Raw genomic sequence first — 15,974 nt, 5'->3', positions numbered from 1 at the left:
GGGCCTTAGTTACTGAAACAAGTGCCACTGCTGGTTTGCATGCTGCACCGGCGGACATATAACACTTTTTTAGCTCTGTTTCCATTCTCCTATCCATCAGGTGCTTTAGGGCAGAAATGTCATCGATTGGTAATGCTGTTTTTCTAGAAAGCCTTGCCACTGGGGCATCAACTGAAGGAGGAGTAGTCCATATCTCTTGAATTTCATCTGCAAAAGGAAAAAGTTTTTCAATCTTTCTTTCCACGGCAATCCTTCTGGATATCTTAGACCACTCTACTTTCATTAATTCTTGAACCTCATTATGCACAGGAAAAACAGGCTTTTCCTTTCAGGAAAATAGCAGGGAGGTGGATGGTTGCTCTGCATCCTCCAAGTTAAGGGTTCTCCTAATCCCCTTAATTAAAGAATTCAAATGTCTCTGATCAAAGACTGAAATTTCCTCTCCAGTTTCTTCATCCTCCGACGAAGAAGAATTATCTGAAGAAATCTCCTGAACAACTGTATCTGAGCCCTCTTGTGGAGGTTCTGAATTTAATTGCACAGTCTCTTTAATGGTTTGAGTGACTGCCTCTTTAATCCATAACATGAGGGATTGCTGGTTTGGAAAGGAAGCAGAAGTTGATGGCACCTCTGTATCTTTATTTGAAGTCTCAATTTCTCTAGGCATTAGTTCCGCAAAACAATCCTTACAAATTCTCTTATCCTTTAGAGCAGGTTTATGACAGACTTTACAACGTCTCTCAGACTCCTGTTTATCTCTCTTTTTAAAGGGCTCTTCCATAGGGGCAGACACTCTGTAATAAATATAAACAAACAACAGTTTTAAAATGCTACCAGGAGCATTAAACAGAGTGCAGCAGAAATATAGGCTTTTCCATAGGGGGAGGCACATCACAATAATATCAGACACACTGCAATAATATATAAATAAACAAACGTTTAAAAATGCTATCAGGAGCCCTTAAACAGACTACAGCAGAAATACAGGCTCTTTTATAGGGGCAGACATACTGCAATAAATATATACCAACAATTGTTATAAAATGGTATCCGGAATAATCAAAGAGCCTGCAACAGCATATAGGCTCTTCCATAGGGGCAGACACACTGCAATAATATAAATAAACAATCGTTTAATGTTATCAGGAGAACTCCCACCAGCTGAGCAGAATACAGGCTCACATAACATAGGCAGAGACGCGTGTCATAATACTGCACATAATTCAAGCAGCAGTGATAGGCATAGGTCAACCTAGCCTGCATGTACTCACTCAGACGAAGGAGCAGTCCTCTTAGGGGCAGCCGGATCCATAGCGCAGCACGCCAGGTAACAGCAAGGGCGCGCGTGGACCGGCTGTACAAACTTTTTAAATCGGGCGTGATGTCGTCAGACGGCGCCGCCAAACCCGGAAGCGCCTGAGCGCAAGCAGGAGCTGCCAATCGCAGCAGAAACAGCCTCCTTCCTCATGCGTCCTGGGGACTCCCCTTCCTAGCAACGCTGTTGCTACACAGGATAGGGGCTACGGGCAAACAGGAATCTGCAAGGTCTATTCTCCTGAGCCAAGCAGAATTAGAGCCCGGTAATCTGTGAGTAACATCTTCTAATACTGCACATACCTAAATAATAAGAAAAAGAAAGAAAGTTAATTAGGATATCTGTCTGACCCAGGCTGGGACAGAAGAAAAAAGACTGTGTTGGGTCGGTAGGAGGAGGGATTTATAGGGTTGGAAATTTAACCCTTTCTTCTGTCCAGGCTGGGAACCAGCAGGGAAACCCATCAGTAAAGATTTTATGTTGACGGAGGATGGCCAGGAAAGCATATTTACCATGTTGAACACAATCATGACAAGGAGGTCATTATGAAGTACCTTGTATCTGCTGGGTTATACTGTTTTGAATATACTTGCAGAATATATGTGGAAAGAATGATTTTGACCTATATATATGGAAACTTGTAACAAATGTTGGTGTTTTTTTAAACTTTTTTATTTATAGGTACAGTACCTTATGAATTTGTTAAGATTTCTCCTTTTCATAAAATGTGCTTTAGAACTGATTGATATTCACATTCGAAGAAACTCTGTTGTGTTGTACACGTGTGCCTAAATTAATAATTTTTAATACTTTACGTCTGAAAATGTATTACTCCTGGAAAGCTTGGGAAATGGGGCATTCTGGATAAGGGGTCTTTCTGTAGTTTTGATCACCTTAAGGCTACTAAAATTATTTAAACATTTAAAAACCTCAAAAGGATTGTTTGGAAACCTATGTGGATTTATGCTAGCTTAGTTACACATGGTAAAATCAATTACCGGGTTCTGTTTTATTATTACAAATTAGGAAATTGTTAAAAAACAAGTTTTTCCTGGAAAATGGCATTTTTGTGTTTTGAATCTTTGTGAATTATGGGAATAGTGTGGTCCAATACATGTATATATGCTTTCCAGGGGAAATTGGACCTTAAAGCTGCTGGTGGGCCCAAGAGGTATAAGGGGCCCAGTGCAGGGGCGGGCCAATCTGAAACTATTTATGATGAAAATCACTATTTATGATGAATATTTTTGACCATGGAATGAATACCTATTTATTTATTATTTAAGTCATTTTGTATATTATCATTATTTTTCAGTTGGTCCTCTACAGATTGTGTTTTCCATGCACGTGGATCTGGAAGATATAAGAAAATCTAACCCAGATGTAACAGAAGGAGGGCACTATAGACCAAAAGACTGTAATGCATTGCAGAAAGTGGCCATCATCATACCTTTTAGAAATCGTGATGAACACCTTAAGTACTGGCTGTATTATATGCATCCAATTCTCAAGAGACAGCAGCTTGATTATGGGGTGTATGTTATCAATCAAGTAAGACATTTTACTCATATCATTATTACAAATCTGCATTAATTGAACTCATTGCTTATTATTTTCTCCTTAATAATTGTGAATATAAAAAAATGTTTGGCCAGGATAAAGTAATGTAAATACTGCTGGTTATTATTAGGATAAATATAAATGTGGCAAAACTTATTTGTGGTTTTTAAGCACCCATATTACTTACCGTATATACTCAAGTATAAGCCGATCCGAATATAAGCCGAGGTACCTAATTTTACCTAAGAAAACTGGAAAAACCTATTGACTCGAGTATAAGTCTAGGGTGGGAAATGCAGCAGCTTCTGAGTTTCAATAATCAAAATAAATTCCAATAAAATTAGGATCTATCAATCTTACTGAACAAATACGTGCAGGGAATCAGTATGCGAGATGCCAGGCTCCCCCCTACTGCCTCCTCTAGTAGGGTCACCTGGAGAAGTAGTCACTCATTAATGCCTTGCTCCTCAACCTGTCTATCAAAAGGAGCACATCATAAACTGAGAGGATTCAGCTTGAGGTTTACTTCAAGGAGCTCCCCTCCCTCTCCCTCCTCACCTCAATAGCATGCAGGCTTGATGTTCCATTGCCTGCCTGCCTGCTTCAAAAAGTTCCATTCCTGCCTGTTTGTAAAGGCTCTCCCTCCCCCTCACCATTAGACACAGACACTGGAGCTGAAAGCAGGGAGTGTGTGATGTTCCGCCGGTGGGCGGGGCAAGGAACCAGGAAGGAGCGGAGCACAGAAGAGCACACAGGGAATCAGGTAGCAGAGGGTGTTCATTGGAGGGCACATTTTGGGTGCTGAAAAACTTGGCTTATACTCGAGTACATACGGTATATGCTCAAAATATTTACTTCTAAAAGTATAGAAATTTAGCTTTTCTAAAAATAACTTTATTGCATTTTACTTTATAATAGATGTGAGCTGCGCCTCCTTAACTTTTGTAATTGTGCAAATGATGGGCAAGTTAGGGGCAGGTAGGGGGTGGCTACTTGCCTCCCCCACCTGCCCCTTTTGAATCTGGCACGTATAGAGGCCTGCTGTTATTCACACAATGCCCCAAGCAGTGGGCAATGTGCACAAAAATGCCAGATTGGGGCCTTTTTTGTGGGGTATTGTAAATTAATTACCCAGCTGCTCCAAAGGACGTATGACATTTACCACATGAAACACACAGAGCTATTCAAAAAGTGAGGTTGACAGGCAATGCCCTACAACATCTTGTTATTGTTGAATCCAGTAAGCAGTCCTTTGTGGTGGTAGCCTGTAATATTTTAATAAACATCTTTACTACATGTGTAGCTTCTTAGGAGGAATGTAATAAAAGTCAGTAATGGAAAAATTATTCGCTATGAGAACATTTATACTTCTGTGCAAATTTAATATGGGATTTGCAAACGCAAAAACTGTTTAGCGACAGTTTGCAAATGTTATAATTTGCGACAGTGTGCAGTGTATGTAATAAAACTTTTTAATGAAAAAGTCATTAAGTTTACTCCAAGTTACTCCAGTTTACGCCACCTTCAAGCATGCCTTAAAAGTTTGCAATGTGCAGTTAAAATTCACAATGCAATAACAGTCTAACGAATAATACTACATTGCAAAAAGCAAATTTTTATTCTTATTTGTGCGCATTTTTTTTCTTTGATTACATTTACATTACCCCATTTGTGTCATATATTTATGTTAGAGAATGAAGGATGGAGTAGTATACTGTGTACAGTGGTGTGAAAAACTATTTGCCCCCTTCCTGATTTCTTATTCTTTTGCATGTTTGTCACACTTAAATGTTTCTGCTCATCAAAAACCGTTAACTATTAGTCAAAGATAACATAATTGAACACAAAATGCAGTTTTTAAATGAAGGTTTACGTTATTAAGGGAGAAAAAAAACTCCAAATCTACATGGCCCTGTGTGAAAAAGTGATTGCCCCCCTTGTTAAAAAATAACTTAACTGTGGTTTATCACACCTGAGTTCAATTTCTGTAGTCACCCCCAGGCCTGATTACTGCCACACCTGTTTCAATCAAGAAATCACTTAAATAGGAGCTACCTGACACAGAGAAGTAGACCAAAAGCACCTCAAAAGCTAGACATCATGCCAAGATCCATAGGCAGATTTTTAATAACGCTAGGCTAAGCCTCCCCAAACCTGCTTGGCACATTAAAAACAAAACAAAAAAAAAAAAACCTCACTCCATTTCTGCACTGTCCTGGAAATCTTCTGTTCCCCCAAGCGCCGGTTCTGCGGTGCTCTGATTGGATCTTTCTTCTTGTGGATTCTCCAATCAGAGCACTGCTTTTTTGACAGACAGTAAAATTGACCAATCAAAGCACAGATGCAGTCAGGGCTCAGGAGATATTACAAAGTGAAGGCAGTGCAGAAATGAAGACTGAAAAGAAGAATCTGCAGGCTCTAAATTTACCTGAGAACCAACTCTCAACTTTTGCTGCAGTTTTCATCCCACTCCCACAGGTACTATACAGTTCTAAAGGCTGAATCCCCTAGCTGACATTATATTGTTTTTGCCTTACCTGACATCTATAATAATATATAATCTATCCCCTACCCTAACAGATGGAGGGTAAGTTAACTCTTTCCCCCTGAAAAAGCTCATTGTGCTTTTATATTTTTGTTTTTTGCACTTACTATTTTTTTTTTTTTGTCATTGTTTTGTTCGATTCTAGTTAGTTACAGTGGGGCCAATGTTGTGTATCCATGCCAGTGTTATAGTGCCAGGGCCTGAATATCTGCCATCAGTACCCACTGCTTCTCACTGCATATAATGTGCTGGTTTTGTAAATACAGACTGCGTCTCACTGTATATAATGTGCTGGTTTTGTAAATACAGACTGCGTCTCACTGTATATAATGTGCCTGGGGTGTCAGTACCCACTGCCTTTCTTGCTATAAAACTAATGTGAACACATCTAAAAGGGGGGTTCACTTTTAAGTTAACTTTAGTATGTTATAAAATGGCCTATTCCTAGCAATTTTGCAATTAGTTTTCCTAATTAATTTTTTTTATAGTTCTTGAATAATTTGCCTTTCTCTGCTGCCTCTTTCCAGCTTTCAAATTAGTGCCTAAAAGTATTGCTCTGCGAGGCTACAATTTTATTATTATCATCATTTTTTATTACCTATTTTTCCATGTAGGCCCCTTAACTATTCATATTCTCATCTCTTGTTTAAACCACTACCTGGTTGCTAGGGTAAATAAGACCCTAGCAACCAGATAGCTGCTAAATTACCAAATGGAGAGCTGCTGAACAAAAAGCTAAATAACTGAAAAACCATTAAAAATAAAAGTGAATTTAAAGGTGAACTACCCCTTTAAGCTAACTGATCACAAACACAAATGTTTGCAGATCCCCTCATAGAAGTGCACATATGAATACTTTTACATCCTAAGCATTTTAGGGTAAAAAAAAACAACTCCCCCCCGCACTTTTGTACAGAATCCTTGGAAGTCAGTGGGAATGGCAAGAGGTAGTTGGGAGGTTAATTTTTTACACCAGCAGCGAATCCACTAAGTCTCACATTAGCTTTAGGTCAGTCTATGTATGGCCCATCTTTAGCCTCCCCAAACAAAAAAGTCACCCTCCACCTATGATTTCTGTCATTTCAGCTCCTGCAAAATCAACACATTTACATCATTATATGTGGGAAAAAGCTAGTAAAAAGTACGCTCACCCCCAGAAAGTCATAAGTACACATTCCCCCAAATCTAAAATGGGCACCCGTGTCTTTCTACTCCAAAGTACCAAGCTGGAAAACTTTTCTAAAGCAATTTTGATGACATTTCCAAAAATCCCCTCAAAGCTTCCACTTTGTAGCATCATGTCTTCCACATAGTATTAGGTACCAAGATAAAACACTATGAATTTGAACACCAGGGGTCCACTGAACAGTCTGATGAAATATGTATAGGTTTACCTAAGTATGTGGCTTGTAGGGGCCCCAAAGGGAACATACCCACATATGATCTATCATTTCTGTCATTTCAGCTCCTGCAAAATCAACCCATTTACATCATTATATGTGGGATAAATCTAGTAGAAAGTACGCTCACCCCAGAAAGTCTTATATTTTTGGAAAGTACACATTCCCCCGAATCTAAAATGGTAATTGTGTCTTTCTACTCCAAAGTAACAAGCTGTAAAGCATTCCTAAATTTGGCAATTTTGATAACATTTCCAAAAATCCCCTCAAAGCTTCCAGTTTGCAGCATCTTATCTCCCACGTATCATTAGGTACCAAGATAAAACACTCTAAATTTGAATGCCAGGGGTCCACTGAACAGTTTGATACCAAATATATATAGGATTACCTAAAAATGTGGCATGTAGGGGCCCCCATGGGAACATACCCCCATATAATCGTATGATACCCCAAAATCAACACATTTACATCTTTTATGTGGGATAATTCTACAAAAAAGTACACTCACCCCAAAAAGCCATATATTTTTGGAAAGTACACATTCCCTCGAATCTATAATGGGTACACATTTCTTTTTACTCCAAAGCACCAAGCCATAAAGCTTTCCTAAATTTGTAGATTTTTATGACATTTCCGAAAATATAATAAAAAGTTGCAATTTGCTGCATTTATCTCTCACAATTTCTTGATAAAGATCAGATAAAGGCAAATCACCCCAAATAGGAACACCTAAGGTCTACTGAACAGTTTATTGCCAATATGCATAGATATACCAAAGTCTGTGGTGTTTACTGACTCCAAAATGAAAATAGTGCATATGGATTTCTCACCTGCCAACTCAGCTTTTGCATACAGAGCCCCCTGTCAGCGTATTATTTGCCGTAACCAGGGCCGCCATCAGAAATCACGGGGCCCCTCACAAGAAAATTTTCTGGGCCCCCCTCCCACCAGTACAAAGGACTCACAGACATGAGACATTGGTAGCCAGCAGGGCCCCCCCCTAATACATGGTAGCCAGCAGTGCCCCCCCTAGTACATTGGTAGCCAGCAGGGCCCCCCTAGTACATTGGTAGCCAGCAGGGCCCCCCCAGTACATTGGTAGCCAGCAGTGCCCCCCTAGTACATTGGTAGCCAGCAGTGCCCCCCCCCAGTACATTGGTAGCCAGCAGGGCCCCCCTAGTATATTGGTAGCCAGCAGGGCCCCCCCAGTACATTGGCAGCCAGCACAGCACAGCCCCCTGCGTCTTGTTTGGCTCCTTCCGCGTCTTCAGCGGCGTCTTCAGCTGCAGCTTAGCGCTCCTCCAACGAGGCACTTCTTTGACGACACCTCTGCGCTTCTGAGTGCCAAAAGAAGCCCAGGCCCTTTTATAAGGTTGCGCCCCGTGCATACTGACGTCATGTACGCACGGGGCGCGACCAATAGGATCACCCACTGACCACCAATGACAGGGCCCGAAATTGATTTAAGGGGGCCCAAGCTACTAGGAAAACTGTATTACGGCCGGGCCCCCTTATAAAGTTAAAATCGTCCGGGCCCGGGACAACTGTACCCCCTGTGCCCCCCTGATGGCGGCCCTGGCCGTAACACCCCCTAACTATACAGAAAAACCCATAAAACCATATAGTTTTGGAAAGTACACATTCTGACAAATCCAACATGGGTAAAGAGTCCTTTCTACACCAAAGTACCAATCTGCAAAGCTTTCCTAAAGTTAATGGTTTTTATGAAATTTCAGAAAATAGCCTGAAAATGTTGCCGCATTTATCTCACACAATTTCTTGCGTACAAAGGCAAATCACCCCAAATAGGAACACCTAAGGCCTACTGAGCAGTATGATGCCCAATATGCATAGATATACCAAAGTCTGTGGTATGTACTGACCCCAAAATGAAAATAGCGCATATGGATTTCTCGTCTGCCAAATCAGCTTTTGCATACATGGGCCCCTGACAGCGTATTATGTTCCGTAACCCCCCTAACTATACAGAGACCCCCAGAAAACCATATCGTTTTGGGAAGTCACATTCTAATGAATAAAAAATAGGTAAAGTTATTTTTGTACACCACTTGTAACTTGTACAAGTTACACATGGCAAAGCTATGCTAAAAACAGATTAGGAACACTTATACAGGGATAAAAATACGATAAAACCACAAAAATTGTGCAAATCAGTGAAACAACAAAATAAGTCACAAGACAGTGTAATTAGTGGTCAGAATATCTGATCCAATAGTCACACTGTCAACATATATAGTTTGTAGGGAAAAGAAACTAAAAACAAAGTGGTGAAATGAAAAAAAAGTGTTTGTGTATACATGTGTGTACAGTAAATGTGTAAAAGTTGTGTGACGGTGTGTATATGAGTGTACTGTATATAAGTGTATATAAGTGTGCAAAATGAAAAAAAAAACAAAAAAATAAAAACTGCTAAATTATGTGCTGTAAGTGTGTGTAAATGTATGTAAGTGTGTATAAATGTATGTAAGTGTGTGTGTAAGTGCAAAAAAAAATAAATCTTACCTGTCATGAAGATAAGATTGCTGCTCTGTCCTCTATGCTGCAGTCCTGGAGCAGGAAGTCACTGGGCCGGCGCTGAGGGGGAAGCAGGAACAAGCAGAAGACGCGATGCAATCGCGTCTGCTGCTTGTAGGTCGGTTCTGCAACGCTCGTGTCACAGGACCGACATGACAGCCCCCCTGGCTCATTGCCCAGGAGGCTGTCATCGCTAAAAACTCTCTGCAGCAGCAGCAGCACATGCCGCCGCTGGAGAGAGAATCCTTTATCTGCCAACGACATATGAGACACTTTGTTGGCAATAAAAGCCTTTTACTGCCACAACTTATCCCATACGTCATTGGCAGTAAAACGGTTAAAGGGGTTGTTCACCTTTGAGTTAACTTTTAGTATGATGTAGAGAGAGATATTCTGAGACAATTTGCAATTGGTCTTCATTTTTTATTAGTTGTAGTTTTTTAATTATTTCAATAATGGTTCGGCTGCTCTCCAGTTTGGATAACAACAGTCTGGTTGCTAGGGTCCAAATTACCTTAGCAACCAGGTTGTGGTATGAATGAGAGACTGATCTATGACTAAGAGAGGGACTGAATAGAAAAAAAAATAATAAAAATTTAAAATATCCTCACAGAGCAATAGTTTTTGGCTGCTGGGGTCAGTGACCCCCATTAGCAAACTGCAAAGAGTTGGAAGAAAAAGGCAAATAATTAAAAAACTATAAGAAATAAATAATGAAGACCAATTGAAAAGGTGCTTAGAATTGGTCATTCTTATTAGTCATTTTTTTTATCCGGGTGCCCCCACTCGTCGCCAACCCCCCACTTGCAGAGGGGGGGAGGTTGTGGTGTTCATGCATGCGCATGTATGAACACCTCAACCCCCCCCCTCCGTGAATGCGTGGACATTTAAACTCCAATATGGAACAGTGGGGAGAAGTCCTCATTGCTCCGTATGGAAATTTCGTAGCCCTAGGTCCGGGCCTTTGTGGCCTCGCCACAAATCCGGGCCTGCCTATTAGTTTTTATTCATTCTTTCTGTACAGGTCCTCTCCTATTGATATTTCTGTCTTTCGTTTGGCCTACTGCCTGGTTGCTAAAGTAAACAAGACTCTAGCAACCAGAGAGCTGCTGAACAAAAAGCTAAAAAAGTGAAAAACCATAAAAAATTCAAAATGAAGACCAACTGCATATTTTCTCAGAATATCAGTCTTTATCATACTTAAAGTTAATTAAAAGGCAAACTACCCTCTTCTCAAAGATACTGCAGACACTTATAGGAGAAATCAAAACATTGGGGATCCACATTTATCATTATATCATTCTACTGAAGGCACAAGATCTAGGTCTTTTAGCCAGACAGAGAGATTTTGTTATCCATTTTCTTCAGGAACATAGTTGGGTACTGAATCTGGAAAAAAGACAACTTTTACCTTCTCAAGATCTGAATGGGTGGAAGACTCTAATGCAAAAATATTCCACTGCGTTGTCTGTTTTCTTCAACATAGAAGTAAGCAACAACATACAGTAGGTCTTCTATTTTCAGCTTTCCTGATGTTGAAGTGGCAAAGATAGCAGATCAGGCCCTTGCAAAATATGTATCCTGGAACGGTAAGATCAGTTCTGAAGTAAGTGGTTCTTGTCAGAGAGAAATCTTTGGAAGATGTTAACCACAGATTCACTGGAAGATGTTGATCACAGATTCCAGCCTGCTGGGTTGGGGATCCCACTGAGAACAACAGTGTCTCCAAAAAGAGCAAAAGCTTTCTGCCTAAGTGTTAACATTGGTGGAAGGCTGTTCAACACTGCAGTCACCTCCTGAAGGGAGCATAATTGTTAGTGAAGACAGACAATGTGGCAGCAGTTTCCTATATAAGGAATCATGGAGGACTCACATTATCATTGTCCCCAGGCATTACCAACAGATATACTCCTTCAGAACTGAGGCACAGGTCTCCTGTATTTTTTTCAATACCTCTCATTCCTAGGGTATTAAGGAAAATCAAGGCAGACAGGGTAAATGTAAATGTAATTGCTATCATTTCATTTTGGCCATGGAGATTTCAATACCTGTTGCTCAGGTCGGTGGTAGTAGGAAAGCCCTTAATACTCCCTCAAAGAGGAGATCAACTTGTTAAGGGTCCAATTGTGCATCAATATCCCCACAAGCTATGGCTCTAGGATTAGAGGTTGAGAGGCAGCGATTAAGCAAAGAGAAGATTTTAAGATTCAGTAATAAAAATCATTAGAAAGATTTCAACAAACAAAACTTATGACAGAGTTTAGAAAGGAAAAATCCTACTGGATCCCAATTTTGGTTAAAAATTTGGCCTGTCAGGAAGGCTGTTTACAGAGCGCTCCTCACCTGGCAAAAAAGAGGGAATATGTGTAAAATGTGTTCTACCCTCAGCATAAAAGTTATATTTGGAATTCCTAGTGGGATTTCTAAACCAGGGAAAAGCTGTCTGTGAGAAATTCTAATTAGCATAAATAGGTGGCCTAGGGTTTATTTTTCTCATTAAATTCTATCTACACATGTACACTGCTCAAAAAAATAAAGGGAACACAAAAATAAGACATCCTAGATCTGAATGAATGAAATATTCTTATTAAGTACTTATGTCATGATATAGGCCTGTAAGGGTTAATCAGGCAGGCCAAGGTATCCCAAAATCTTCCAGAAATGTGCCAGAGATATATAACAGGCCTCTGGTCACTAGGGCCTGGAACCAGCCATGTGTAAAGGCCTCACATCCTGGAATGCCCAACTCTAATCCCTGGCTGATAAGAGCCATGCCATGTGGGGGAGTAAAAGCCCACATGGGGGTGAATTAGAGTTCACATTGGGACCCATCATAGGTGATGTGGGGGTCACACCATAACCCACCATAACCCACTATAACCCAAAATATTTATTGTCCCAGAACCCATACTATTTATACTAGAGGTACCAAAACCTGAGTATATGTTTCATTTAAGATGGCCTTTCATATGGGTCCAAACATTGCTGGATTTGGGTTCTCGGTTTGTCAGATAGGAGTATCTGGACAGGGGCAGGTCACACAGTAGTGATGTTTAGTCTGTATGGGACCGGTGGGATCATTTAGAATTGATGAATCTAATTTCATCTTTCTATCTTCTATGTTCCCACAAGGAGTTATGGACATTGGTATCATTGGACCAGTCCATACACTCAGTCCATGCACAGGAGGCCATAAAACTCACACTGTGTCCTGCTAATGGTGACACCCCTTGCATTCCTGAGGGAGGGGGAGTGCCCAGTTACCTGATCCCCTGCAAACTGGGATAAATAGTCAGCTCTTCTGACTATACTCTGATATTCTGTGGAGGACCTATTTCTATTGGAAGTTTATCCTGTGGTTTTCCCCTGGACTAGAAGGACTTTGCTTGGTATAGTATAGGACTTCTATATTTTTCCCTTTTATTTTAAAACTGTTTGTACTTGTTTTATCGTATGTCCTTTGTTGTAACATCTTGTTTTAACTTGCACTGTTATACTTTTTATAATATTAAAAATAAAATTTAATAAGTTTGTCCTTGATGCTCTAAAACGTACCTAACCTCCGAGTGTGTAACTGCGTTGTGTGCCTTAGCCCTCTGTATGCTGTGTGCTGATTAACCCTTTGACTGCTGGTAAGGAGAGTGTGTGTTTCGGTTCTTTACATTAACCCTTTCTCTACCAGTGTGCTTGGCATCTCTCATCGCCAGTGTAAGAAGTATGAGAGTGGTGGCAGCAAGTTGTATATGAGTTTGTGAGCGTTGGTTGGTCTTTGGGGTGCTGTGATGCTAGTCTGACCTGGGTGTCAGGTGTGTGAGACTGAGCAGGGGACCCTCTAGACAGCCACGCGTGAGTCTGAAGTTGCGTAATCGTGACAACTTAGTTCTTTACATAGTTGAATGGAAATCAAATTTATCAACCCATGGAGGTCTGGATTTGGAGTTACACTCAAAATTAAAGTGGAAAAAAAGACTACAGGCTGATCCAACTTTGATGTAAGGACCTTAAAACAAGTCAAAATGAGGCTCAGTAGTGTGTGTGGCCTCCATGTGCCTGTATGACCTCCCTACAACGCCTGGGCATGCTCCTGATGAGGTGGCGGATTGTCTCCTGAGGGATCTCCTCCCAGACCTGGACTAAAGCATCCACCACCTCCTGGACAGTCTGTGGTGCAACGTGGCGTTGGTGGATGGAGCGAGACATGATGTCCCATATGTGCTCAATTGGATTCAGGTTGGGGAACAAGCAGGCCAGTCCATAGCATCAATGCCTTCATCTTGCAGGAACTGCTGACACACTCCAGCCACATGAGGTCTAGCATTGTCTTGCATTAGGAGGAACTCAGGGCCAACCTCACCAGCATATGGTCAAGGGGTCTGAGGATCTCATCTCAGTACCTAATGGCAGTCGGGCTACCTCTGGCAAGCACATGGAGGGCTGTGCTGCCCCCCAAAGAAATGCCATCCCACACCATTACTGACTCACTGCCAAACCGGTCATGCTGGAGGATGTTGCAGGGAGCAGAACGTTCTTCGCGGCATCTCCAGACTCTGTCATGTCTGTCACATGTGCTCAGTGTGAACCTGCTTTCATCTGTGAAGAGCACAGGGTGCCAGTGGTGATTTTGCCAATTTTGGTGTTCTCTGGCAAATGCCAAACGTCCTACACGGTGTTGGGCTATAAGCACAACCCCCACCTGTGGACGTCGGGCCCTCATACCACCCTCATGGAGTCTGTTTCTGACCATTTGAACAGACACATACACATTTCTGGCCCACTGGAGGTCATTTTGCAGGGCTCTGGCAGTGCTCCTCCTGTTCCTCCTTGCACAAATGCAGAGGTAGCAGTCCTGCTGCTGGGTTGTTGCCCTCCTGTGGCCTTCTCCACATCTCCTGATGTACTGGCTTGTCTCCTGGTAGCGCCTCCATGCTCTGGGCACTACGCTGACAGACACAGCAAACCTTCTTGCCACAGCTCGCATTGATGTGCCATCCTGGATGAGCTGCACTACCTGAGCCATTTGTGTGGGTTGTAGACTCTCTCTCATGCTACCACTAGAGTAAAAGCACAGCCAGCATTCAAAAGTGACCAAAACATCAGCCAGGAAGCATAGGAACTAAGAAGTGGTTTGTGGTCTCCACCTGCAGAACCACTCCTTTATTGGGGATGTCTTGATAATTGCCTATAATTTCCACCTGTTGTCTCCATTTGCACAACAGCATGTGAAATTGATTGTCAATCAGTGTTGCTACCTAAGTGTGATTGACTTGGAGTTACATTGTGTTGTTTAAGTGTTCCCTTTATTTTTTTGAGCAGTGTATATATATATATATATATACATTAATTGCAATCATAAAATTGTTGCTTTTGAATTAATGTATCATTCCTATCTCATCCTGCCCACTGGATAATTCTTTAATATTAATGTCACTGTTTAAATGGCACCAACATTTTAATGGTAGTTATAATTTTGTGCAGTTATCATTTTGGCAACTGATCATCACTTGTTACTAGATCTTGCTAATTAGCTTATGTGGTATTATTTTATGTTAATTTTCTTAAAAAACAAAGTTTTTTCTAAATCTAAGTTTAGTAAACTGGTGATAACATACTGTGGCTTTTGGTGAAAACTTGGCACAAACCTTAAAATTAAAAAGTGACTAGTTTTGATATCTATTTGCTAGAGTGGTTTGGTTACCTTGATATTAAAGTGCAAAATAACAGACAAAGCTCCACTTGTTTTCTTAGCAATAAAAGGTTCCTTACTTCACTTACTAATTGATATAACCTTTTAGATGAATTCAGGTCTGCCTTTAAATCATTAAAAATCAAAAGCACTTAATCTGTCCTCCGCACAGAGTTTTGAATTCAAATGACAACCTGATTTTATGTCTATTCTGGTTAGTCAACATTTCAGTACAATACTCCCATTTGTATATGGATTATATAAGGTATAAGAATTATTCCAAACTGTATTCTTTCCTACTTTAACTGCTGGATAGGTAGAATCAATGCAATCAAAATGATTATACTGCCAACAATCTTATACTATTTTCGAACTTTACCAGAGTTGGTTAAAATATCAGATCTTAAGTTATTCCACTCCAAAATGTTAAACTTTATATGGAATATAATATATATGGTGAACAAGGACTATTTGCCTCAAGAAATCAGGTTGTTCTAGGCCTGCTCAATTTCATACATCATACATTACTATTATGCAGCTCAATTATACTGTAAAGGGGGATTTTAATAAAAATCGCAAACACTGTGTAAAATGGCATTTTTGCAAATGTTTAGCGCTGTTCGTAATGTTCACTAAACATTTATTACATTCGAATGCTAAACATCTGCTTGAAGATGGTGTAATTGTGACCGTGGGGGTCATTTATAAATGAACATATTTGCCCTGCCCATGTTTATATTTATAAAGCTGGACAAGAATGGTGCATGCAATGTGCAAACATTATTTCTAATTTTTTTTTGCAGTGCGAATGTCCACAAAAGCTTTTAAAATATGGCATATTTGCAAATTGCTAATATTTATGCGCATATTTTGCATCCAAGTTACACCACAACTTTGGTGGCAGAAAAAATATTTGCTAAACTGATTTCGCAAATT

General features: G+C 40.5%; 1 protein-coding gene across 1 annotated transcript in view; it reads left to right on the top strand.

Annotated features, from left to right (window-relative positions):
• Positions 1-15,974, top strand: part of b4galt1.2 (UDP-Gal:betaGlcNAc beta 1,4- galactosyltransferase, polypeptide 1, gene 2) — a 69,379-nt gene that overhangs the window by 46,911 nt on the left and 6,494 nt on the right. The window contains 1 exon segment of the mRNA NM_001016664.2: positions 2,631-2,866. Within this exon segment, the coding sequence (NP_001016664.1) occupies positions 2,631-2,866 (236 nt within the window).

The sequence above is a fragment of the Xenopus tropicalis genome, chromosome 1, assembly GCF_000004195.4.
Source record: "Xenopus tropicalis strain Nigerian chromosome 1, UCB_Xtro_10.0, whole genome shotgun sequence".
Taxonomy (NCBI): Eukaryota; Metazoa; Chordata; class Amphibia; order Anura; family Pipidae; genus Xenopus; species Xenopus tropicalis.
Note: the sequence above shows the minus strand (reverse complement) of the source record. Positions and strands in the feature narration are given on the sequence as shown.